The following is a 26,282-nucleotide window of genomic DNA, read 5'->3' as shown; positions in this document are numbered from 1 at the left end:
TTGATAAAAAAAGTTTATTTAATAAACGACTGATTTACATCATATGCTGGTTTTAAGTGCTTTTCTCTGTGTGAACTGAACTTTTTGTAGCTAAATAAAAAAGGATATTTCGTAAATTACACAGAATTTTGTAATGTTCTGGAAATAAGATTAAATTGTCTATAAACAGCTTCTGTAATAAATTATATTAAAAAAAATCAATATATAGGGAAATTTATAATGATTCTTTCACATTCCATAATCATAATTCAGGTATGTTTTCAAGGAAATCTAAAATTAAAACAAACCTTGTGCCCAGTGAGATGTCATTCATTCAGGAATATACACAATGAAGCAAACATAATTATATTACAAACAAACAAAAATGAAGTCAAGACCTCAGGATTTAAATACTTGTCTAAATAGTATCTTTTTCAAACTAATTCACACATCCAAGTGATAGCATTTCAAAATGACTTAAAATGCCTGTATTACCACTCTTTCTTTTTCGAAAGTGAATTAGAAAATGAGTGGTTTTCCATTTTCATAATTTTTTGGGACTAAAACCTGATGCAGAGTTTAATTGCAAATGTCAAGGTCAAATTCGTATTTCACATCTACAAATTGCAGAACCTTTGATGCTGACATAAGCCTTGCGTGAAATTCGCTATCTAGTTGGTTTAGGACACAAGAAAAAAGGGTTCAGATATAATCAAGAAATGATGCTTCTAATATAGCAACATTTTATGACATAAATATATTCAAGCAGGATTATAAACTCTGTCTCAGCAACTTAAATTTGTCATTACTGCCATAATCTAGAATTTTTATCATTGTTATTTTTTTAGTTCTTATGAATTTGAAAATTTGAATTTCTATTAGGTCATACAAGTTTTGTGGAATGGAAAGTTTGACTTTTCATTGACTTATGTTAATAAATGCAGCTTTTGATTGTAAAAAAGAGACAGTAAGGTTTCTTTACATTTTCTCTATCTTATGTTTCTACTACTTGACAATTAGACATGATCTAAAATGAGGTAGACTATTTGGCTGTGCTAGTAAGGTTTTTTTCGTTTCTAATAATTGCAAACATTTTATATTGTTTTCTTTCAAAACTTTAAATCTAAAGAAAGAATGGAAATTAGTACAGGTGTTTCTTTAAATTCAGATATTATTGCGTGCGTTTATTATTGCGATTTTTCAAAAATGGACAAGAATGCGAGTTCAATTATTGCGATTATAGAAAAATCTACATATAGATCAATGGTTTAGCTATCTAAATGCGAGTTCTTATTATTGCAATACTAACCGAGTCGCATTATTCGCATTAATAAAAACTTCGCAATAATTTCTGAATTTACAGTACTCATCTCAATTTCATTTTCCATGCTCCTGCAATGGTCTTGCAAATTAATAATTGTGTTATACATTAAATATATTTAGATAAAGCTCAACATGTTACTTAAAATCTATTTACAACTGCAAAATTACTGCTCAGTTGAATTTAACATCTGTTAATAATTTAATCAATTACATGTCTAAATAATTATGGTGAAATTTGACATTACTTCTGGTAAATATCCATTAACATAGAATGGCTTTAAAACATAGTTTCTATTTTATCTAAACCTATATTTAATCCCAATCACTTGATGATTTAGCAGATTTCTACTTATATACTGACCCACAGCCATTCATATGCCAAATATCTAACATGTGAGAATAACTTATTTTATCTCATAAAGATTACATATTGTAACTATAAAAACTCGTCAAAGATATCAGGCTTATAATTTTGTGCGCCAGACGCACGTTTTGTCTACAAAAGACTCATCAGTGACCATTCAATCAAAAAAGTTAAAAGGACAAAAGAACAAATACCATTTATTTCTAATGATTTTAAATATTTTCATGTTCATTTGGTTCTGGTATTGTTCAATTTAGTTCCAGTAAACACCAGTTCAAAACACAGAAATGTTTTAAAGTTGTGATTACAATCTAGTAATACTGAATAAACAGCTGCACCTGGAGAACATGGTACACCCATCTTACGCACAAGAATAATATGGAATACTGTAGAAGACATTTAATAGGAAGTCAGTAAAATGGCTCTGCAGAAAAATTTACTTGAATCTGATTGGTAAAGTTCATTGACTCTTGAATAACAAACCAGATAATTTTCAGAACTGAAAGTGACCTAACATTACCAATTCCAACAACAGTGTTAAGTTTTAAATAATTCAATCATATACTCGAGTTAGTGCACTTTATGTGAAATATTGCCTTATATCCTGTAACTCTGGAATGACTAAACCTAAAAAAAAAACAAAAACAAAAGGGACCTTTTCCACCAATTCAAACATTTAATACTAGTTACATGAAATTCGATCAAATAATTCTCTTGCTTTTGTATGACCTGTACAGGTACAAAACCACTAATTCAGGGCCTGGTCAAGAATAACATGTAAGAAAGTAGTACACATTTCAGACAAAATAGTTCCTACGCATAGCTGGAACTTTGAAAATAATTATGTAAAATATTTGGGTAATTTTGGTATGAAATGAAAGATTAAGGACCTGGGATCACTATTGAACCCATTTTAAATGATTAATTTCAATAATATAAAAGTTATATGAAATTGAAATAGAAGGGTATTTTTTGCGTGTTTCTCAGGTGATTAGTACCTGTGTTTGTATTTCCTGCCTTCACAGAACCAGTGGGCTTTTATACGAAGTTAAAGGAATGTTCAATTTTCAGCACAAGCCAGACAAGGTATTGTTTTGACATAATAATACCGTCACTTTATTTAAACTGAACACAAAATAGCTATGAACACCTGAAATTGGTGAATTTAACATAGAAAGTAACATAGTGGTCTGATACCTGGAAGGACAGACAGACAACAGTATACCATAATAAATCCCTTCTACGATGGACTTATAAATACTTTAAGACAGTTTAAATAACAAGAGATCTGTAAGATTGGTTACCATTTTGTTGCATCTAAGAGTACAGTCATACTTCACAATCATCCATTCAAGACATTAAAATCACAGGCTTTATTTGAATAACAATTCCCAATGACCTCTTCAATTTGAAACTGAAAAATGTTTTGGGTATAAATATGGATTCTTCCCTATTTAATCTTACAAATATTTATATATTACTTAATAAGTGGAGCATAAAAAAGTTTATTAAAAAAAAATTTTTTTTGTGTTTTCATTCTATACAAAGAATTGTATATTCACTATCACAAATCTGCTTCCCTACTTGTCAAGGATTTTTTAAGCAAATGTTAGTGCATTGATTATATAATGCAAACAGATTTTGCCATATATGCAAATTTTAAAAACTGATATATATTTTATAAGAATAAGAATGAAATATATGCAAATAGGAAAAATATGATGAAGTGACCCAAAACAGACCCTCTTAACTGATTCATTATCATATAACTATAAAATATTCTTAATTTTAATTTAAATTTAGTCCAGAAAAATCTCATTTTACTGATAAGATCAACTTTCAATGGTTTTCAAATCTTAGTCCTTTGCAAACTCTGCAATGGAAAAACTTTCAGACAGATTACCTCAATTTTTTTCCATAGATTTTGACTATATATTCAATATCTACACATATTAAAGATGCCTTAGTTCAAATAAAGAGGTTTGGAAGAAAAAATGTTACTAACATTGAAACCAATCCAATTTTCAAGTTTTTAGGTGAAACACATTCCTAGCCTATAATGTCAATTCATTTCCTATTATATATACACTGCCTGTCTGATCCTTAAACAGGTATAACAATAAATCTAAATCATATCATCAGGGGAGGCTACTCTGTATTCACAATTGGTGGAAACTGAACTGACATCATTTCTTTCTTACCGAACAATATTCTATTTTCCTCATCTAAGCCTTAATATTATAATTCATACTAGGCGAAACACTAAAATAATGTTCAAATAGTTCCATAATGATGACAATGAAAACTTTTGTTCTTTAAACAAAAAAACAACAATCAGTCAAAAGCCATGAACAAGTTAGTCTAGTAATCTAATATTACATGATGTAGTCATAGATTTTTTGTGTGCAAACAATTTAAATGTCGGTCTGTGGAGATCAATGTAATATAATGTTCTAACAAAAACAATCAATTTTAAACTTCAATAAAACAGTAATCATACAAGCCATAAGTCTCTGTTGACATAATGATATTTGATCACATGATATAAGTAGGTATAACATACAATGAGGTGATATTATGGAGGGCAAGACCAGAGTTATAGGTTAATACTACTTTGTCATGTCAGTTATCTCCCTTATTTTGTAATTCTACTTCCTATGCAAAGAAAAGTTTCCTGATTCCTCTACCATATCCCTTTCGTATCTTCTTAGTAATTTCAGAGATTGCATCGAAATTTTTGTGCAATGTTAAAAAGGTCAATAACTTTCAAAGCAAATCTGAGAAACTGTGTTTATAGTAATAAATTTTATTAAAAAAACTTTATATAATTTTCTTTTAATCAAATTTTGAAAAAAATTAACATTTTACAAGTTCATACCAAGGTCAATAACTATTGTCATTTTTTTAAAAAGGAGATGGTACATTTTTTAGTTTTCTTGGGCCTGCAAATTCACCAAAACTTGTATGATACAATTATTAATCACAATTTTCACACTTTAATAACATTTAATCACATGTCAAAATAAAAATTTTCAGAAAATGTTAGTATAAACTTAAACGTAATGATACATTTGGCCTGTAACATAATTGAAGTAATATCATAAGGAAGATTGGTAAACAATTTTCAGCAATAATACACAAAGTTCCTTGTGGTTGACTTAACATAGAGCACATGCCTCCAGGTAATAAACAGAAAACACATTTCCTCTTTTTGGGCATGATTTAGGCCCTTTATTGTTTCACAGAATGTAAGAATCAAACAGTCAAGATTTTGAAATAATTTGTCATCTAATTTAATTTGATGTTGTTGCATGGCTGTATTAATTGTGAAATGGAAATACTTTTAACAAAAAACTGCAGCGTTTTTCCAAGTGCATAGATTTTCAATATTCAATTCGGCAATGTAAGGAAATTTAGTAAAACAATTTACTGGCCAAGTTGACCTCAAATGGAACTTTCTTCTTTAACATCAAGACAGAAATTATAAAGAAAAATAAAACTTTTATATTACAAGCATTATCATCTTTGTACATCATGTGCATTAGACAACTTCAGAAGCCATTATAAATATAGCCCATAACAAAAAAAAATTATGAATCATTGAAAATCCCTTTAGGGGCCGTTCCAGAATTAAACTCATGGGGGGAGGGGGGCATGAGAGGCACTTTCTTTAGACAATAACTACCCATAATGTAAAATTTTTTTTTACGTTTAACTTTTACATATTCTAAGAAAATGCAATTGCCCACAAATAATTGAGTGCCTTCCATCACCCTACCATGAATAATTTTGGAACAGCCTGTTGATTTACATCCGTACAGAATGATAACTATTGATTTTGCTGACAAATGGTCGATTTATAACAATGAAGTCATCCATAGTATTGGCGTTACCCTTCTCCTTGCCCTCCAGCATAACAATATCACATATGAGTTTCATCATCAACATAAATAACAAAAGGACGTAGATTTGTTAAAATGTCTATAACACATGAATATTAGCTGAGTAAATTCTCTGTCGCTCTTTCTATATCCCAATTATGTGACGATAGTGCTACTCTAGCTTTGCCCTGAAAAAGATTAGAAAATTCATAACTTTAATGTGGCATAAAGCACATGTGTTTCGTTTATTTTAATGTTTATGAATAAATACATAATTGTATACACTAAGCAAGACTTACTGCTTACTTCACCATAGCAAATTGTAGTTTTTATTAATCTTGTATTGCAACTTTATCATTCTAAGTTAGATAGTAGGCAAATATGATAGACATTTTTAAACCGGTACACATTATTTTTTTGTTTCATGTTGATCGAAGATCTCTTTTCTTATAAGAAGAAAGGTTTTGTGTCAGTCAAGTGATAAATAAAATGCTTCGCTGGGCGCAGCTTGATACGACCGCAGAGGTCGAACCCTGAACAGTTGGGGCAAGTATGGACACAACATTCAAGCTTGATACAGCTCTGAATTTGGATTGTGATTAAATATTTGACACAGCATAGGTTTCTGACACAGAAAGAATGTGGTCTAAGAACTTCAATTTTTTTAATTTACCTATTATGGTCCAATGTCCAAAATCAAAATACATGGTTAGATTCAGCATATCAAAGAACCCCATATATTCAATTTTTGTTGAAATCAAACAAAGTTTAATTTTGGACCCCAACTTGGACAAACTTGAAAACTGGTCCCATAATCAAAAATCTAAACACATGTTTAGAATCAGCATATCAAAGTACCCGAAGAATTCAATTTTTGTTAAAATCAAACTAAGTTTAATTTTGGACCCTTTGGACCTTAATGTAGACAAATTTAAAAAACGGGACCCAAAATTAAAAATCTAAAAACACGGTTAGATTTGGCATATCAAAGAACCCCAATAATTAAATTTTTGATGAAATCAAACATAGTTTAATTTTGGACCCTTTTGACCTCAATATGAACCAATTTGATAGCGGGCCCACAAATAAAAAATCTAAATACATGGTAAGATTCAGCATATCAAAGAACCCCATATATTCAATTTTTGTTGAAATCAAACAAAGTTTAATTTTGGACCCCAATTTGGACCAACTTGAAAACTGGGCCAAAAATCTAAAATCTAAATACATGTTTAGATTCAGCATATCAAAGAACCCCATATATTCAATTTTTGTTGAAATCAAACAAAGTTTAATTTTGGACCCCAACTTGGACCAACTTGAAAACTGGTCCCATAATCAAAAATCTAAACACATGTTTAGATTCAGCATATCAAAGAACCCCAAAAATTCAATTTTTGTTAAAATCAAACTAAGTTTAATTTTGGACCCTTTGGACCTTAATGTAGACCAATTTAAAAAACAGGACCCAAAATTAAAATCTAAATACACGGTTAGATTTGGCATATCAAAGAACCCCAGTAATTCAATTTTTGATGAAATCAAACAAAGTTTAATTTTGGACCCTTTTGACCTCAATATGAACCAATTTGATAGCGGGCCCACAAATAAAAAATCTAAATACATGGTAAGATTCAGCATATCAAAGAACCCCATATATTCAATTTTTGTTGAAATCAAACAAAGTTTAATTTTGGACCCCAATTTGGACCAACTTGAAAACTGGGCCAAAAATCTAAAATCTAAATACATGTTTAGATTCAGCATATCAAAGAACCCCATATATTCAATTTTTGTTGAAATCAAACAAAGTTTAATTTTGGACCCAACTTGGACCAACTTGAAAACTGGGCCCATAATCAAAAATCTAAACACATGTTTAGATTCAGCATATCAAAGAACCCCAAAAATTCAATTTTTGTTAAAATCAAACTAAGTTTAATTTTGGACCCTTTGGACCTTAATGTAGACCAATTTAAAAAACGGGACCCAAAATTAAAAATCTTATTACACGGTTAGATTTGGCATATCAAAGAACCCCAATAATTCAATTTTTGATGAAATCAAACAAAGTTAAATTTTGGACCCTTTGAACCTCAATGTGGACCAATTTAAAAACGGGGCCCAAAATCCAAAAACTTAATACACGGTTAGATTCAGCATATTAAAGAACCCCAAGAATTCAAGAATAAAACCCCATTGAAATTGATCAAGAAATAAGCAATTTATACGAAGTATCTTCTTTTGCACAATACTGTGCAATTGAATATTTCTTGCTATTGCGCAATACTGTACAATTGACAATTTCTTGCTATTGCGCAATATTGTGCTATTGGATATTTCTTGCTATTGCGCAATACTGTGCAATTGAAGATTTCTTGCTATTGCGCAATACTGTGCAATTGAAGATTTCTTGCTATAGTGCAATACTGTGCAATTGAAAATTTCTTGCTATTGCACAATACTTATTATATAATAATTTACACATCCTGTTTGGTGTGTATCTCCTACCCTATCATTATTATTTGCTTTTAAATATAAATCAGAAATAACCAACTTAAAATGGAAAATTTTAAAAGAAAAAAAAAAAGAAAAAAAGAAAAAAAAAAAAAAAAAAATCCCCCCCCCCCAAAATTTTTTGAACCCCCTTATGATTCATCACCCCCAAACTCAATCCCAGCCTTCCCTTTGTGGTATGGTACCTTGCAGTACAATTTCAGAGAGATCCATACACTTGAACACAAGTTATTGTCTGGAAACTAGAAAAATGCTTATTTTTGGCCCCTTTTTGGCCCCCAATTCCTAAACGTTTCGGGCAATTACCCCCAAACTCAATTCCAGCTTTCCCTTTGTGATATGGAACCTTGTAGTACAATTTCAGAAATATCCAAACACTTACACACAAGTTATTGTCATGAAACTAGAAAAATGCTTGTTTTTTGCCCCTTTTTTGGCCCCTAATTCCTAAAATTTTGAGGCAATTACCCCCAAAATCAATTACAGCCTTCCCTTTGTGATATGGAACCTTGTGGTACAATGTCAGAGAGATCCATACATTTACACACAAGTTGTTGTCTGAAAGTTACAAAAATGCTTATTTTTGGCCCCTTTTTGGCCCCTAATTCCTTAACTGTTGGTACCATAACCCCCAAAATCAATCCCAACCTTCCTTTCGTGGTATTGAACCTTATGGTGAAATTTCATGGAGATCCATTCACTTAAACTAAAGTTAGAGTGCGAAAACCAATGTGTCTTCGGACGACGCCGGACGACGACGACGACGACGACAACGACGACGACGACGACGACGACGCCAACGTCATACCAATATACGACCAAAAAATTAAAAATTTTTGCGGTCGTATAAAAACTGAAATTTGAACTCATTTGTTTCTCAGAGAACAAGCAGTATTAGTAAACTGTTGTGTTTTTGCACTGAATAGGTAGCATGTGAATTTGAGGTCATAGTGACCTAGTTTTTGTTATATTAAAAATGAAATAAACTGTAATCACAGAGATATGTCTCACCTTTTTGTTATTTTGATCATGCAAATGTTGAAATTAAAATAGCAATACTTTATCATGGAAGTTATGCAAATATTCAAAGTCAATGAACTATGACTGCAGGTACAGGGCTCAACAATCTCCATGGAAATGAGATATGCCAATGCTAATACAACTGCATACCAAATACCATTGACTTATCATAAGTCGTTCCCATTAAACAAACCTAAACACAAACATTAACTTGTACACTATGTAAAAATTTCAAAGTCAATGAACCATGATGAGTGGGTGGTGCTATATAATCTCCTTGGAAATGAGAATTGCAAATGCCAATACATTTGCATACCAAATATCATTGACTTAACATTAGTGGTTCATCTTAAACTGATCTTATCACAAACTAATATATGTAAACTAAGCAAAAGTTTCAAAGTCAATAGACCATTAACAAGGGGTAAGGACCAAATATTCTCCATGGAAAATAGATGTGCTAATGCTTATACAACTGCATACCAAATATCATTGACCTACCACTAGTGGTTCCCCATAAACTGACCTAATCACAAACTAATACATGTAAACTAAGCAAAAGTTTCAAAGTCAATATAGACCATGACTGAGGGGGCAGGGCAAAATAATCTCCTTGGAAATGAGACTGGGAATGCTAAGACTACTGCATACTAAATATCACTGATCTTCCACTAGCAGTTCACCATAAACTAGACCTTATCACAAACTAATACATTGTTGACGATGATACTGCCGCCGATGCCAGAAGAAGCATACATACATGTATGTCTCCATCAAGGCGGTACATCTGATGAACCTTGTCAGACAGACATGTTCACCTTAGGCCACCCTTAACAAATATTTTGTAGATGTTGCCTTCCCATGCCTTATATGGTTGGGTAGGTCGGTTGGGATTTTGTTTTTTTTGGCAAACAACATAAGTTACATGTTTAAGACAAGAAAACGACATGAGAGCATGACATTTTTTTAAAAAAGAGATGTGTCTGAATGACACGAATGGCCTTGTTTGCAAAAAAGCAAAATGTAAACTCAGTCTAAATGGTTGTAGTAGACTCACATGCTAAAAATCAGCTCAATATGTGAAAGCGTTTAGAAAAAAAATCTGTAAAAATGTTTGTTGCAGAATGACAGAATGACGGATAAGGGTAAAACAATATGGCCCCAACAACTTTGATGCGGGCCATAAAAAAATTGAAACGATTTGTGTCATAAAATTTTTCGGGTAGGTAGGCAACATGAAATAATTCTAATTCTATTTTTGGCCTTACAAGCATTCCATACACAAAATATAGTAGATTTATTGCTTATAGCAATGAATATTGTTTACATTGGCACTAACATCGATTTTGTATCAACAAATTAAAACATAACTAAATTTGTATTCTTTTCGAATGGTTTATGAGATGTATAAATACACATCCATGTTAATTTTCTATTTTCTTACAAAATAATAACTAAATTATTTTCAGGAAATAGAAATAATATTATCATTAATTCAATACAATAAATAGAAGTACAATAATTATGTTTCAAAGGTTTTTTTGGTATATGTGTTTGTATGTCAAAATATTTACCTATATTCTCTGATGCTCAGTTCGAAATTTAAATCAAAATCATGTTTTCCATGGCAAATCACCTTTTTATATGCCAAATCACACAATAATGTTGCGTGCAAGAAATAGGTTGCTAATATTCAAGGTTAATCATGTGTAGTACTGTCAGCAAGTACATAAATATAGGATAATTTAGAAAGCAGGTATGATTTTGTCTTGACACCAATCAGCAATACAAAGCATATAAATACAAGTTACTAAGGAAATGTAGAAATAAATGGTGAATGGTGTCCATGGGACACAGATGATGCCCAGTGTTCTCCATTTTTCACTAAGGTAAGGTGGGTGTTATGAAAAAATCACTTGCAACCGGTTGGTTTTTTTTTTGTTTTAACATTTCCAACCTGGTTTAATTTTACTGTTTTTGGGGACACAAAAAGAAGGATTAGTATTGTATTCACATTTAATAAAATTGAACCATTCTTCTGCTATCACTGCTAGCCTTTCATTTGACAAATTAGTTTTTCGCATCCCGGATAGCAGATATGGCTTTTGCAGGACTCCCTTCTCCTGCATATGCATTGCTTATCGATCCAAGTTTCTGTCCTGTTCCTCGCTTTAGTGTTGTATTTTTGGCACACAGAACAGAAATATCCTCCTTCTGTGCTGATTAGCCATTTAAAGTCCTATTCATATTTATCAGCTTGGGAACAACCCCTCAAATGAGGGGTAACCTCTCAATGTAATAAATATCCCATTTATGAGGGGTACATTTCACGAGATACAAATGAACACATATTTATTTTATTTACAGAAACTTTCCCAAAGAACTATACATCTATTTTGTATTATATGGTCAAAACATGTCCAATAATTTTGTAATATTCCTGGACTTCTATCTTTATCATTATGACATTAAAAATAATGGGACCCTCTTTTAAAAAAGTTGTTCCAACATAACGATTTTTCCCACTTTTAAGTTAAAAAATCTAAGTTTCTCTCTTTTCTTTTCTTCAACAGTATTAACATGACCTCTTGCCAGACAGACAGTCCCTCATTTAAGGGATATCTCTCATTTGGGGGATTGTTCCCAACCTGTTCATCTTCGCGATCGCTTGCGTGCCTTTTCCGCTGTTTTGATACTTTTTTTTCAAATTCAACAATTACAATACAACTATCCGTTTTAGTTGACTTATTTGGCCTAGAATTTTCCTTATCACCATCGTCATCTGCCTTTCTCTTCCCACGATTAATAAAAGAAAACATTGAAATTTGACGATCCGCCATTTTTGTCAATGAAAACAAACAGCGAGACGCGATTAGTATTTAAACTTTTACGGTGCAGAACCGAAAAAAATACAGAATTTGAAAAAAAAAAGCTGACCACCTCCTAAAATGGAAAGGTGGATCGGCTTTCAAAAGAAGGTGGTCGGCACACCTGGCTTAAATGCCGAATGGAAAACACTGATGCCACCACTTGCATTTAAGGTTATAAAGGGACATAACTCAAAAACTGTAAAAGTGACGCTACCCAAATTTGTAATTGATCTGAGTTTTGTTGTAATAAGCATTGTGTATAAGTTTCATAACATTTGGTTGAGGCAAACTAAAGTTGGAGAACAGAAACGAAAAATTCAGCAATTTTTCCATTTGTAAAGGGGCATAACTCTAGAACAATTAAAGTGACACTACCAAAATTCAAACTTGATCTGTGTTTTGTGGTAATAAGCATTGTGTATAAGTTACATAACATTTGGTTGAGGCAAACTAAAGTTAGAGAACGGAAACCAACTTTGGGACGGACGTACGTACGTACGGACGAACAAGGGTAAAACTTAATGCCCACTCCACTACGACGGGGGCATAAAAATAACAACAAATATGAAAACATTTGTATGCCACAAATTGGTGGAATTTTGTGACACAAAATTGGCTACTGTCAAAACTTGCCAGGTACGTTACGTTCACACAAAGATATCACTGAGTAATTTAACGTTCATAACATACCACTTTTCATAAAATCAATGATTTAGAGTATGACATATTGTATAGACACCTGTCTGTTGTTGCCCTCTAGATGTCTTTTGGTTATATTTGTTGTTTGTCTTATTGGTGTATCCCCACATTTATTTTTATTTATAACTGAATTTAAGAACTGAAAACTTAGGGGCTTTCACATTTATTGAACAGAACCCCCATTGCCAATTCAAAAGTAATAGCACTTTCTACATAATATTTACCTCATCAAATCCCATTCCCATTACTTGTGTAATTTTATTTTCTAAATCCAATTCTCTATGGGGACCTACAAAAAACGTATAATTTCATATAACATACAACATTTCATTTTGTTTTTGTTTACTGTAAATTCAGAAATTATTGCGATGTTTTTATTATTGCGAAAAATGCGACAGGGTTATATTCGCAATAATTTAAACTCGCATTTTGAAATTTTTTATTTGAATTAAGCAGGATTTTTCTCAATATCGCAAAAATTTAAATCGCAATTTAGTTTAAAATGACAAAATCGCAATAATAAATGCACGCAATAATTTCTGAATTTACAGTACTTAAATAAGTTTCTGTTTTCTATCATATTTTTGCTGTTTATATCACTCTCTACTATCATTGAAAATAGTGATGTTCTGATATCGATTATAATCCAACAAGACAAGCAATTGTACAATTCCATAATCAAGTATAATCCCTTATAAAGAAATACTTTGAAGGCTTGGAACTCTCTTTAAAGTCATATGAAACCTTGAAATTAAAAAAAAAAGTTGAATATGTTTTATATACTTGAATGGATAAGTTTCACTATATAACAAGTGTACGCAAACTTTCTTGTAAAAGAAAATCCTTTATATTATCAAAATCTTCATAAATGTACTGCTATTGAATTATTGTCTTCCCGTACACTGATTCACCAATATTTCCACGTATGAAGTGACCTTAACTACAAGATCTCTCGTTAGAACTTTGGCCACCACACAGCACAAGTGCAAGGGGAAAAACCGTGAATGAAAGAATGTAAATAAACGTGCACTGGAAGGTAAATAGTAATAACTGATGCTTAAATAAATGTGGATAGTGTCCACATGTGGACACAGATGATGCCCCCGCTTGCATATCATAATAGTTATAAAGGGACATAACTGAAGAACGGTAAAAGTGATGCTACCCAAATTTGAACTTGATCTGAGTTTTGTGGTAACAAGTATTGTGTGTAAGTCTCATAACATTTGGTTGAGGCTAACTTAAGTAGAGAACAGAAACTAAAAATTCAGCAATTTTGCTATTTGTAAACACGCATAACTCTAGAACGTTTGTGTATAAGTTTTATAACATTTGGTTGAGACAAACTAAATAAACTGCTTCGCTGAGCGCAGCTGGATACGCCTGCAGAGGTCCAACCCTGAACAGTTGGGGCAAAAATGGACACAATATTCAAGCTTGATACAGGTCTGAATTTGGATTGTAATTAAATATTTGACATATTATAGGTTTCTGAATAAATGTAGTCAAAGAACTTGAAATTGGTTATATGAATTAAATTTATATTCAATTAAAGATTTCTTGCTGTTGTACAATACACTGTGCTGTTGCGCAATACTTAGTAAATCTGTTGTCAGACTATAAACAAATAAAATCTTATAACTCGGAAACGTATAATCGAAAATTTATAAAAATCAAAAGGGAGCTTACATCAATAGATGTAAACAATTTATGAAAGTTTCATAAAAAATGCTTTCAGCATTTTTGAGTTATTGTCCGAAAACTGGAAAATCCCCCTTTTTGTAATGAAAAAAAAACCCATAAATCGGAAACGTATGGTCTAAAATTTATAAAAATTAAAAGGGAGCTCATGTCGATAGAAATAAACAATTCACCAAAGTTTCTTGCAAATTGGTGAAATTGTTTTTGAGTTATTGTCCGAAAACTGGAAAATCCCCCCTTTTTTAATGAATAAAACCCCAAAACTTGGAAACGGTAAATCTGAAATTTTAAAAAAAAACAAAAGTGAGCTCATGTCAATAGATATAAACAATTTACAAAAGTTTCATGCAAATTGGTGAAATTGTTTTCGAGTTATTGTCCGAAAACTGGAAAATCCCCCCTTTTTTAATGAATAAAACCCCAAAACTCGAAAAACGGTAATCCAAAATTTATAAAAAACGAAAGGGAGCTCACATCAATAGATATAAACAATTTACTAAAGTTTCATGCATATTGGTTAAAGTGTATTTGAATTAATGTCCGACATGTTGACGACGGACGGACAACGGTATACCATAATACGTCCCGTAAACGGGCGTATAAAAATTCAGCAATTTTTATGTTTATAAAGGGACATAACTCAAGAACAGTTAAAGTGTCGCCACCAAATATTGTACTTAATCTGTATTGTGTAGTAATAAGCATTGTGTATAAGTTTCATAACATTTGGTTGAGGCAAACTAAAGTTAGAAAACGGAAACAAAAAATTTGTACTTGATCATAATTTTGTGGTAATGAATATTGTGTATAGGTTTCATAATGTTTGGTTGGGGCAAACTTAAGTTACAGAATGGAAATTAAAAATTTTGCAATCTTTCGATTTATAAAGGGGCATAACTCAATAATGGTTAAAGTGACACTACCCAAATTCAACTTGATCTGTGTTTTATCAGTGGAAGTCAAAATTAAACATTGCATTGTATAAAGCATTGATTGTAGTTGATTCAACTATAATCACGGACAAAGGAAGATAACTCTAATTTTAAAAATTGCTTGATATTTAGAAGAAAATAAAAATTTTGCAATTTTTCCATTTCTAAAGGGGCATAACTCTAGAACAATTAAAGTGACGCCACCAAATTTCAAACTTGATCTGTGTTTTGTGGAAATAAGCATTGTGTATAAGTTTCATAACATTTGGTTGAGGCAAACTTAAGTTAGAAAACGGAAACTAAAAATTTTGCAATTTTTCCATTTATAAAGGGGCATTACTCTAGAACTGTTAAAGTGACGCCACCAAAATTCATACTAGATCTGTGTTTTGTGGTAATTAGCATTGTGTATAAGTTTCATAACATTTGGTTGAGGCAAACTCAAGTTAGAGAACGGAAACCAATTTTGGGACGTACGGACGGACGCACGTACAGACGGACAAGGGTAAAACTTAATGCCCCCTCCGCTTCGGCAGGGGCATAAAAACAAAATTAAAGCAACAAATCATTTTAACAACTGTAACTCGTTTCATATGACTTGAAATGGTTGCAGTATACATTGAGATTCAATCCCTGTAAATATGCTCTTCCTGAATATGCATATTATTGTTTCAGTATACCAGAACTCTTTTATCTTTATTTTTAATAACCAATTCACCATAGGCTTATTAAAAAAATATTGCCGTGCACAACTACAGATGGTAAATTTTGCCAAGTTTCATTCCATTTCTATGTAAACAGTACGAGAACTTGTGATACTTTTATGAAGAATGGACAGACAGAGGAGATCTTGCATCTTTTCTAATTGATCAAAATCAATGAACAATGACTAGGGGACCGAGGCTTATAATCTTCGTGGAAATGAAATGTGATTATACTAATACAACTACATATTAAATATCATTGACTTACCATTAGTGGTTCCCTTAAAACTGACGTAATCACATACTTTAAGTATGTCAACTATGTAAATGTTTCAAAGGCAATAGACCATGACTAAGGGGGTGGGGTAAAAATAGAGATGTGTTAATGCTGAACAATTACAAATCAAATATCATTGAATTACCATTAGTGATTCCCCTTTAATTTCAACTGGGTTGTAAGCCCTACCATATTGGTTGAAGCATGTAAAAAAATGCCAGTAACCATTATAGTTACAAGTTCCCATTATGGTGTCATAAATATAAGCCCACCTCAAAACCAATAGTTTATTAAGTATCAAAGAACTCAACTCTGATAATAAGCTTTACCAAAGCAATGAGTACTTAACTTATCATGATCAAAATGTAAGTCATAGTGACCTTCTTTTGATGCAGGACTATTTAAGATACATCAGTTAATTTTCATGATCAATTAAATCATATTATCTGAGTATTGTTTTCATGGTACATGTTTAAAAAAATTTAACTTGTCAATAACTGTGAAATGCAAATAGTTAAGTAGTGTTTAATTAATCTGATATGATACTTAAAATATCTATATATAGTTGTATGTTATCAAAAACTTATCAAAGTATTAAGGAAATGAAACTTTATAAAATTTTGTTTTTAATGAAAAATCAATAAGAAGGGGATACAGATAACAAAGAAAGTAATCTGGTAGCAAGGGATATTAATATCTGAACTTGCAGATCTGAGAACTTGATTCACCAGCACAGCACACTTAATATTCACATGAGCATTGACATTATTTCCAATAGTTTATATCTCGATCTAGTCACTTTTAAATTTGAAAAAGATATATATACAAACCACCGGCATATATATTTGTCCAATGTCTGGCTGTTTTTATAAAAATTTCTGGACAATCTTTATATTGTTTGGCTACAACTGCATCCTGTGGATCATCAGGTTCTGCTGCAGCTAATAAAGCTTGTAACGATAATAAAACTGTTCTTAATGTCATAGCAGCAGCCCTGCAAAAAATTAGATTCCTTCAGAATAAAACTTAGGGGTTTAAATCTTTAATAAAAGAAAATAAGAATATGTGTTCATAGAACACCTTGCCGGCTGTGGTTCCAACATAATCAAATCTGACCTACGACCTTGGGAGTTTAGCATGTGACCTTGCAACCAGATGTCTCATTTAAAAGGACTTGTGACCTTTTAAAACGTCCAAAACCAAGAATCAGTTCTGTATAGTTTGCTGAAAAATGTTGTGGTGACCTGAGGCAATTTTTAAACGTGACCTAATGACATGAAGGGGTACGCAACTGTGTAAAATTGAATAAAAAAATGCAATTTGGTATAAAATTTTTGAAGTTCACAAAATAAAGAACATCTGTACTAAATTTCAAGTTGATATGAAAACAACTCAATGGTAAACACACTTATCTGAAAACTTTAACCTGAGAATGTTATGGTTTTACACTATCACATTTCAATGTTCATTGAACCTTGAATTTGGGTCAAAAATGTACTTTGGGATATAATCTAAAAGTTCACATCATAATGGACATGTGATTGAGTTCAGAGTGACCACAACTTCATGGTAAACTACTTAACCAAAAACATTAACTTGATACAATCAGTCAAACGACGATATAATGGAAAAAGGCACAGAAAACATAATCACCTTTACATGTACATGTAAGTCAAACGCTTTTTGTATATTATCATAAAAGGACCACTCTTGGAGAAAGGTCTATTAATCACAAATACTTACCACTGATCTTTTAAAATATCTAAACAAATAGCTCCTGTGACTGAACTTATATTTGGGTGCCATATTCTTGTAGTAAATTTTACCTGTAAAAATAATATCATAACATAATTAAACTTAAGTTTAAAAAAGACTTTAGGTTGTTAGTTTTCTTGTTTGAATTGTTTTACATTTGTCATTTTGGGGCATTTTACAGCTTATTAAGCAGTATGGGTTTTGCTCATTGTTTATGGCTGCATGGTGTCTTATGGTTTTTAGCTTCTGTCATTTGGTCTCTGGTGGAGTGTTGTTTAATTGGAAATCATACCACATCTTCTTAATTTTATATTTAACAACAGCTCTGAATGAATTTACAAAGTAAATTTCTCAAATAATAAAATTTCAGGTACATGTACCAGTATTGTAACTTATGTTAACCAGTCGTCTAGTAAATTTATAAATTGGAAGAATCAAGAATCAAGATGAACATGTTTTACAATTTACCAATTGCAATTTTAAATAGTAAACATTTCAGCTTACCTTTGGAGGATTAAATGGATATGTTTCTGGTATTTTTATTTCTAGTTTAAATGTTCCCCCAGCATAAGGTGTATCGGGAGGTCCTGCTATCGTCCCTTCTAACTCATTATACATATCATTTTTGAGTGCTACTTTTATTTTACACCGCTCCACCTGGATTGAAAAAGAAAAAAACATATTTGGTTATATCTGTAACTAAGAAGGTAAAATGATTTAAATCTACTAATTATCAATGTCCACCTGCACAGAAGTGTATGTGAAACTGAAAAAATAAAACAAATATGTGTCCATTGGACGCAGATGCCCACCGCTTGTAAATGTACAAAAAATTCAGCATCTTTAAGGGGACATACATGTAACTCAAGAACAGTGAAAGTGACCAACCAAATTTGAACTTGACCTGTGAAAACTGTTTGGTGGTAATTACAATTATGTGTAAGTTTCATAACATTTGATTGAGGCAAAGTAAAGTTAGAGTGCAGAAACAGTAAATTCAGCAATTTTCCATTTACAGGGACCACATCTTCTTATTTATACACTGTAACTCACAAATGGTGAAAGTGACGACAGCCAAATCATGCAAATTCGAACTGGATCTGTGTTTGGTGGTAATAGCATTTTGAATAAATTTCATAACATTTGGTTCAGGCAAAGTTAAGTTAGAGTGTGGAAACAGCAAATTGTGAAATTTTTGTATTAACTGCGGACATAACTCCAGAACAGTGAAAGTGATGCCACCCAAATTCTTGATCTGTGTTTGGTGGTAATAAGCATTGTGTTGAAGTTTCATATAATTTTGTTGAGGCAAAGTAAAGAAAGAGTGCAGAAACAGTAAATTCAGCAATTTTTATTTATGTAAAGCGACATAACTCGTGGACGATGAAAGTGATGCCATCCAAATTTGAGTTTATCTGTGTTTGGTGGTAATAACCATTGTGTATAAGTTTCATAACATTTGGTTCAGGCAAACTAAAGTTAGAGACTGGAAATTATTGTACATACAGATGGACGTAGTACATACAGACGTACTGATGGACAAGGGTAACATTACTACCCCTCTCTTGCCTACATGTATATATATAGTCGCAGGGGGCAAAGAAACATTAAATTCAGTAATTTTTCTTTATTCAAAGGGACATAACTTGTGGACTGTGAAAGTTAAGCCAATTAAATTCAAATTTGATCTGTATTTGGTGGTAAAAACCATTGTGTACGTACAAGTTTCATAACATTTGGTTATTGCAAACTAAAGTGAAGAGAATGGGGAAACTAATTTTTGGACATACAGATGGATGTAGTATGTACAAATGTCTGTACTGATGGACAAGGGTAAACATTACTGCCCCAGTTGCCTAGTGGCAGGGAAAAGAAACTTTCCACTTTAACAATAGAAATTTAATACTTGGATCTTTTTTAAATAAATCAAAATACTGCCATTTTTGTGACATGATATTGACTACAAAATAAAATATGTATCCAGGTTAGCAGACCCAGCGCGAACATGAATCAAGGTCACCACAGATCGATAAATGATAAGCCGACTTTGTATATTCGTTGTTTTCTACATGTAGGTATAAACTATTATGTTCTTAATTAAACTTTACTTTATAAACGAGGGGAATAAAGGCTACCATTGAAAATGACGTCATATATGAAATTCCTTACAATAGGACCAACATCGGATACGTTATCGTAATTCAGTTACTTTTTCACCAGATATTATGCTGGGAATTTTTTAACAACTAATGTTTATATATAATATAAATCTGCTGTTAATTAATAGGATATTCATGAGTATCTTAGGGTTTGATGACTTTGTCCGGTGTGGAGGAACCCAGGGTGCAAGCATGGAAGGGGGCTAACGTGAATGGGAGCAACATGGTTTTGGGCGAACGGACCCGTATTCTTTCATAGGCCTCATATTAGAGGGTCGTAATCGGGGTACCTTCATGACGAATAATGGTAAAGATTCTTGCCAAATGACGTTAATGGTAATTTTTGGTGCATGATGATAAAATGTACTTTCTTTAAGACAATAAAAAAATCAACTGATTTTGACGAATCACGTTAAATTTTTTCCAAAAATAACGGTAACGATGATTATTTGAGACCTCTGACGAATCATAAGGATATTTTGACGAATCACAGTAAATTTTAAACAATTTGATGCTAACGGTAGCGGAAAATGACCGTTTGACGCCTGACGGTAAAGGGCATTCCTACCCTCATATTAGGCACATGCATTATTGCAGATATTGACGACACAATTTTCCTATATATATTAGTTTCTACCAGTGGCGGATCCAGAGGGGGGCGTAGAGGGCGTATGCCCCCCCCCCCTTTACTTGAACTTTTTTTTTTTTTTTTTTGTAAAATGATTAATCAGACTAGACTTCGTGAACTTTGCCATTACCCGGCCGTGTATTTAATTTTTATGCGACTATTCTTTACTTATAAAGATATTTTTCGCTCGTATTTACTGTAATATATTATTGATTATGTCAAAGTCATGTGATTCGCTACGGTGGAGTTGATCAGTACGTCGAAAAAAACGTCACTCAGTCATTTTGAAATTCAAATTACAGTAACACATTGCTTACGGCGGAGGATGACAAGCATGACTCTTTCAAAGCGACACAGGATTGAACAAGAACCACGTATTGACTTCTATTTCACAATTCCACTCAACAGAAAGTAATACTCTATTACACTCTCATGAAAAAAAAATTCCACAGCAATATTATTTACCTTCGAAAATATGTTTAACCCCAGACGCCCCAGCCAATTAATAACATTGCTGAATAGTGATCCCTAGTCAGTAAGCTCTAGATAGATTAAAGTCTAAGGTACGGACCATTTGATTTTATAGGGCAGTCTGAGATATTTTAGTGAAACATTTTTGACCCTGATTTTTGCCTTAAACAAAAATTCTGGCCGTATCTGTATTGAAAACAATTCTCGTGTCCCCTTTTTTGCTATCAGAAAAAAAAATCCAATAGAATTATTCAGCATTAAATGAACATGGTGATTAAAAAAACGGGCGTAAATTTTTTTGGGGGTTTGCATGTAAATCCCATATCTGACCGAAATGTCTGTTTCGCCGAACTGATATACTGAATACTTTTTTCAAGGCCCAACTGCAACCTGCCTGCTGGGTGTGGCCTTTATGTCTCCATTTGTCGACCGTCATTCACAACTTCGTTGTCATTTGATTTTCAGACTCATTCGTAGCCTTTGGTTGATTTGGGATCCCTCACTTCCCTTGTTGGGTGAAACATTTCAACCAAACATTTGGATAAAAAATGCTTGTTTGTCTTTGTTCGTGTCGGTCGTATTATAAACTTCATTGAATAGCCGTATATCATCATACATGTTTACAAAAGAAATCTGTGAGGTTATGCTAACTAACCATACAACAAACGAGAATTTTCCATGTCCATTTTTTACTGACAAATCCCACATCAAATATATTAGTACATAGCTTTGGATCCATTCAATCATTTTATAATAGACAATTAGGGGCTAGCTGAAGGACACCTCCAGGTGCGGGAGTTTCTCGCTGCATTGAAGACCTATTGGTGGCCTTCGGCTGTTGTCTGCTCTATGGTCGGGTTGTTGTCTCTTTGACACACTCCCCATTTCCATTCTCAATTTTAATTAATGGGGAGAATGCGGCATCAAAAGTGTCCAACCCTAGCTTACACTTTAACTATAAAATATACATGCCCCACGTCAGGAACCGTTAAAAATGTGCATTTTACAGTTATTTTATGTTTTTTAGCCCCAAAAAGGTCTAAAAAAAATTTCGCCTCGCTCTGCTCGGCAAACTTTAAATACTACGCCCCCCCTTTCCAAAATCCTGGCTCCGCCCCTGTCTACTATCAATTTTATTAGTTAGTCAAGCATGAACTTTGACCTAGGGATAATAGTGATGCAAAAATATCATCAGATGATGGAATTAACAACTTTTTGCGACACTTGCAAAGCAAAACGTAATCCTTGCATTAAAATGAATATGTGTGCCAAGACGGCCAATTACTTGTACATGAAATATAAAATTCTAATTTTTATCGCTGTTTATTATAATTTGGACCCATCAATTAGGATATTTCACAATAAATAGGATATATTCCCCCACCTGTTTAAACTAATAAACATCTTTCATAATGTCTTTCAACTCTTTGTCACACAGGAAATGAATAGCCCAAGATGAAATCGGTATATATCTTGTTCTAGATTTGAAAACATAACATGACCAAGTTTGGCTTTTGGAGTTAGTGTGACAACGAAATAAATCTGCAGTTTAATATAGCCCTGAATATTTCTGCAGATAACATAGCAGTCTCAGTCTGTACCTCTTCACTTTTAACCACTTCTTTGAATTCTCTTTGTATTCGAGCAGCAGCAATATTAGCCATATTTACAAGACAAAATGTTACATATATTACAAGTAAGGGGCAAATAAATCAATAGAATGAAATTCTTAACGGGATGAGTAACACTTTCTATGTTTTTTTCAACAGTGCTTGTTCCGGAAGTGAGCACATGGAAAGTTGCGCATTGAATACAAAACTGAAATTTTTACTTTATACACGGAAATTTTTGCATTTAATATTTTTTACAACAGAATTAATAGGAATGATATATGATTCCACTTATGTTTCATTAAGGTTAACTATTTTTCTACGTTTCTTTAAAATATATGGGTCACATAAGGTCAAATTAAGGGGTCAAGTTGTCCAAATCAAGTTCACGTTTTACAGTAACGCCCGTAACCAGGTAACAGTCAAGCACAGAAACGATAATACTCACATGCATAGTGAGGCCGAACGTGTTTAATGTTGGGTATTCGTAAACAAATTTCTGAATCAAAAAGCTTGAAAGACTTCGGTAGAATGCCTAACATTAAGGTTTTTAGTGGAAGTTCTCATGTTGATCTTGCACAGAAAATATGCGATCGTCTTGGAATAGAACAAGGCAAAGTTGTTACCAAGAAATTCAGCAACGGAGAATGCAGGTGATCATGAGTGATTTTATGTTGAAGCCATGGGGCACTGCCGCTGGCAGAGTCTTTTGATCTGAATAGTGACATTAATTGAAAATTATGTTTTCATGTTGATACTTCTGATATGAGACAGGTGCAACATAATGAGCTCTGAAACTATTGGATTTTGCATGTTTTATACTTGGCATAATCCGCATTATATAACTATGTGGCCTAGTCATGCTAGTGGCTTAGGCATCAGGTCGTTCCGTCCCCAAGTCAATCATTCCCAAGTTGTTTTGTCCCATGTTGATCCAGCCCGATATATAATACACCTTATCGCTATTTGTCCGCCATTACTGAACATCACGAAAGTTCCTGTAAAATTTTGATGTCACAATAGAAAATATCTGACGCCACAATGGAAAAGTGATTGTTGTATGACGTCAATGGTTCAAGAGGCGCAGATTCTTGGGTCAAGCGGTGCAGATTTCAAAATACATTAATGTAGCGATAAGGTCTATGAAATAATGAATAAATCGGAGGAATTGGTGACATATTTGATTCAGGGTAAATGGAAATTGCACAAAGTATGCATAATATTGAAGTAACATTCTGATGATTTTTATTGTCGAGCCTGCGACTTTTGTCGCAGAAAGCTCGACATAGGGATAGTGATCCGGCGGCGGTGGCGGCGTTAGCTAACTTCTTAAAAGCTTTATATTTTAGAAGGTGGAAGGTCTGGATGCTTCATACTTTGTATATGGATGCCTCATGTTACGAAGTTTCCGTCAGTCACATGTCCAATGTCCTTGACCTCATTTTCATGGTTCAGTGACTACTTGAAAAAAAAGTTCAGATTTTTTGTAATGTTAGATTCTCTCTTATTATAAGTAATAGGATAACTATATTTGGTATGTGCGTACCTTGCAAGGTCCTCATGCCCGTCAGACAGTTTTCACTTGACCTCGACCTCATTTCATGGATCAGTGAACAAGGTTAAGTTTTGGTGGTCAAGTCCATATCTCAGATACTATAAGTAATAGGTCTAGTATATTCGGTGTATGGAAGGACTGTAAGGTGTACATGTCCAACTGGCAGGTGTCATCTGACCTTGACCTCATTTTCATGGTTCAGTGGTTATAGTTAAGTTTTTGTGTTTTGGTCTGTTTTTCTTATACTGTATGCCATAGGTCTACTATATTTGGTGTATGGAATGATTGTAAGGTTTACATGTCTAGCGGGCAGGTGTCATTTGACCTTGACCTCATTTTCATGGTTCAGTGGTCAAAGTTAAGTTTTTGAGTTTTGGTCTTTTTTTCTAATACTATGTGCAATAGTTCAACTATATTTGGTATGTGCGTACCTTGCAAGGTCCTCATGCCCGTCAGACAGTTTTCACTTGACCTCGACCTCATTTCATGGATCAATGAACAAGGTTAAGTTTTGGTGGTCAAGTCCATATCTCAGATACTATAAGCAATAGGTCTAGTATATTCGGTGTATGGAAGGACTGTAAGGTGTACATGTCCAACTGGCAGGTGTCATCTGACCTTGACCTCATTTTCATGGTTCAGTGGTTATAGTTAAGTTTTTGTGTTTTTGTCTGTTTTTCTTATACTGTATGCCATAGGTCTACTATATTTGGTGTATGGAATGATTGTAAGGTGTACATGTCTAGTGGGCATGTGTCATCTGACCTTGACCTCATTTTCATGGTTCAGTGGTCAAAGTTAAGTTTTTGAGTTTTGGTCTTTTTTTCTAATACTATGTGCAATAGTTCAACTATATTTGGTATGTGCGTACCTTGCAAGGTCCTCATGCCCGTCAGACAGTTTTCACTTGACCTCGACCTCATTTCATGGATCAATGAACAAGGTTAAGTTTTGGTGGTCAAGTCCATATCTCAGATACTATAAGCAATAGGTCTAGTATATTCGGTGTATGGAAGGACTGTAAGGTGTACATGTCCAACTGGCAGGTGTCATCTGACCTTGACCTCATTTTCATGGTTCAGTGGTTATAGTTAAGTTTTTGTGTTTTGGTCTGTTTTTCTTATACTATATGCAATAGTTCAACTATATTTGGTGTATGGAAATATTTTATGATCTATTTGGCAGTCACGCAGGTTTTATTTGACCTTGACCTCATTTTCAAGGTTCATTGCTCAGTGTTAAGTTTTTGTGTTTTGGTCTGTTTTTCTTAAACTATAAGCAATAGGTCAACTCTATTTGTTGTATGGAAGAATTGTTAGCTGTACATGCCTGCCTAGCATGGTTCATCTGACCTTGACCTCATTTTCATGGTTCATTGGTCAATGTTTAGTTTACTTGGTTAATGTTAAGTTTATGTGACAGTTGTAATAAAGCTTTATATTTAGGACTATCAACATAATATCAATGATTAGTAAAGAAGGCGAGACATTTCAGTGGGTGCACTCTTGTTTTAAAATCTATACGAAAAGGAGAATGATTGGTTTTGTTTGTAAAGCAGCATCTGCATGTAAATAGAATTACATGTATGAAGTTTTTTCCATGATAACTTGGAATATAATGGAAACAAATTCTTTTTATTTATTTCACACATTGAAGAGATAAATAGATATTTACAAACATGTATGCAATCATCATAATGACTTGTGTAAATCAAATCAATGTCTATAATTGGTTTGTTTATTCAATAATTGTCTGAGGATTATAAACCAAAGTAACACCATTCGTAATCACTTAAATCAATCAAAATCATGATTCATAAAATTTATAGAAACATTAT

At 32.8% G+C, this 26,282-nt stretch overlaps 2 protein-coding genes across 2 annotated transcripts in view; one reads left to right on the top strand and one right to left on the bottom strand.

The window, feature by feature from the left end:
• On the bottom strand, positions 1–23,084 carry LOC127714482 (ubiquitin-conjugating enzyme E2-22 kDa-like). The gene is made up of 6 exons (XM_052220541.1): positions 22,882–23,084; positions 18,527–18,679; positions 18,011–18,093; positions 17,098–17,261; positions 12,878–12,942; positions 1–5,735 (listed from the first exon to the last, which is right to left on the bottom strand). The coding sequence occupies exons 1-6, from the start codon at positions 22,942–22,944 to the stop codon at positions 5,664–5,666; spliced, it is 600 nt and encodes a 199-aa protein (XP_052076501.1). The 5' UTR covers positions 22,945–23,084; the 3' UTR covers positions 1–5,663.
• A 217-nt stretch (positions 23,085–23,301) lies between these two features.
• The window catches only part of LOC127714480 (ribose-phosphate pyrophosphokinase 2), a 28,788-nt gene continuing 25,807 nt past the window's right edge, over positions 23,302–26,282 (top strand). The window contains exon 1 of the mRNA XM_052220538.1: positions 23,302–23,543. Coding sequence (XP_052076498.1) covers positions 23,365–23,543 — 179 coding nt within the window. The 5' untranslated portion in view covers positions 23,302–23,364. The remainder of the gene's footprint in view (positions 23,544–26,282) is intronic.

The sequence above is a fragment of the Mytilus californianus genome, unplaced genomic scaffold (genome assembly GCF_021869535.1).
Source record: "Mytilus californianus isolate M0D057914Y unplaced genomic scaffold, xbMytCali1.0.p SCAF_9, whole genome shotgun sequence".
Classification (NCBI taxonomy): domain Eukaryota; kingdom Metazoa; phylum Mollusca; class Bivalvia; order Mytilida; family Mytilidae; genus Mytilus; species Mytilus californianus.
This window is presented reverse-complemented; position numbering and strand designations above follow the sequence as displayed.

Bases quoted from the DNA above. Each gene is read 5' to 3' on its own strand.
- LOC127714482 (XM_052220541.1), bottom strand. From the start codon at position 22,944: ATGGCTAATATTGCTGCTGCTCGAATACAAAGAGAATTCAAAGAAGTG. The intron at 18,680-22,881 runs GTACAGACTGAG...TTTTCAATCCAG, and splicing joins AAGTGGTTAAAAGTGAAGAG to GTGGAGCGGTGTAAAATAAA. The intron at 12,943-17,097 runs GTTTGTATATAT...CGTTTTTTGTAG, and splicing joins GACAAATATATATGCCGGTG to GTCCCCATAGAGAATTGGAT.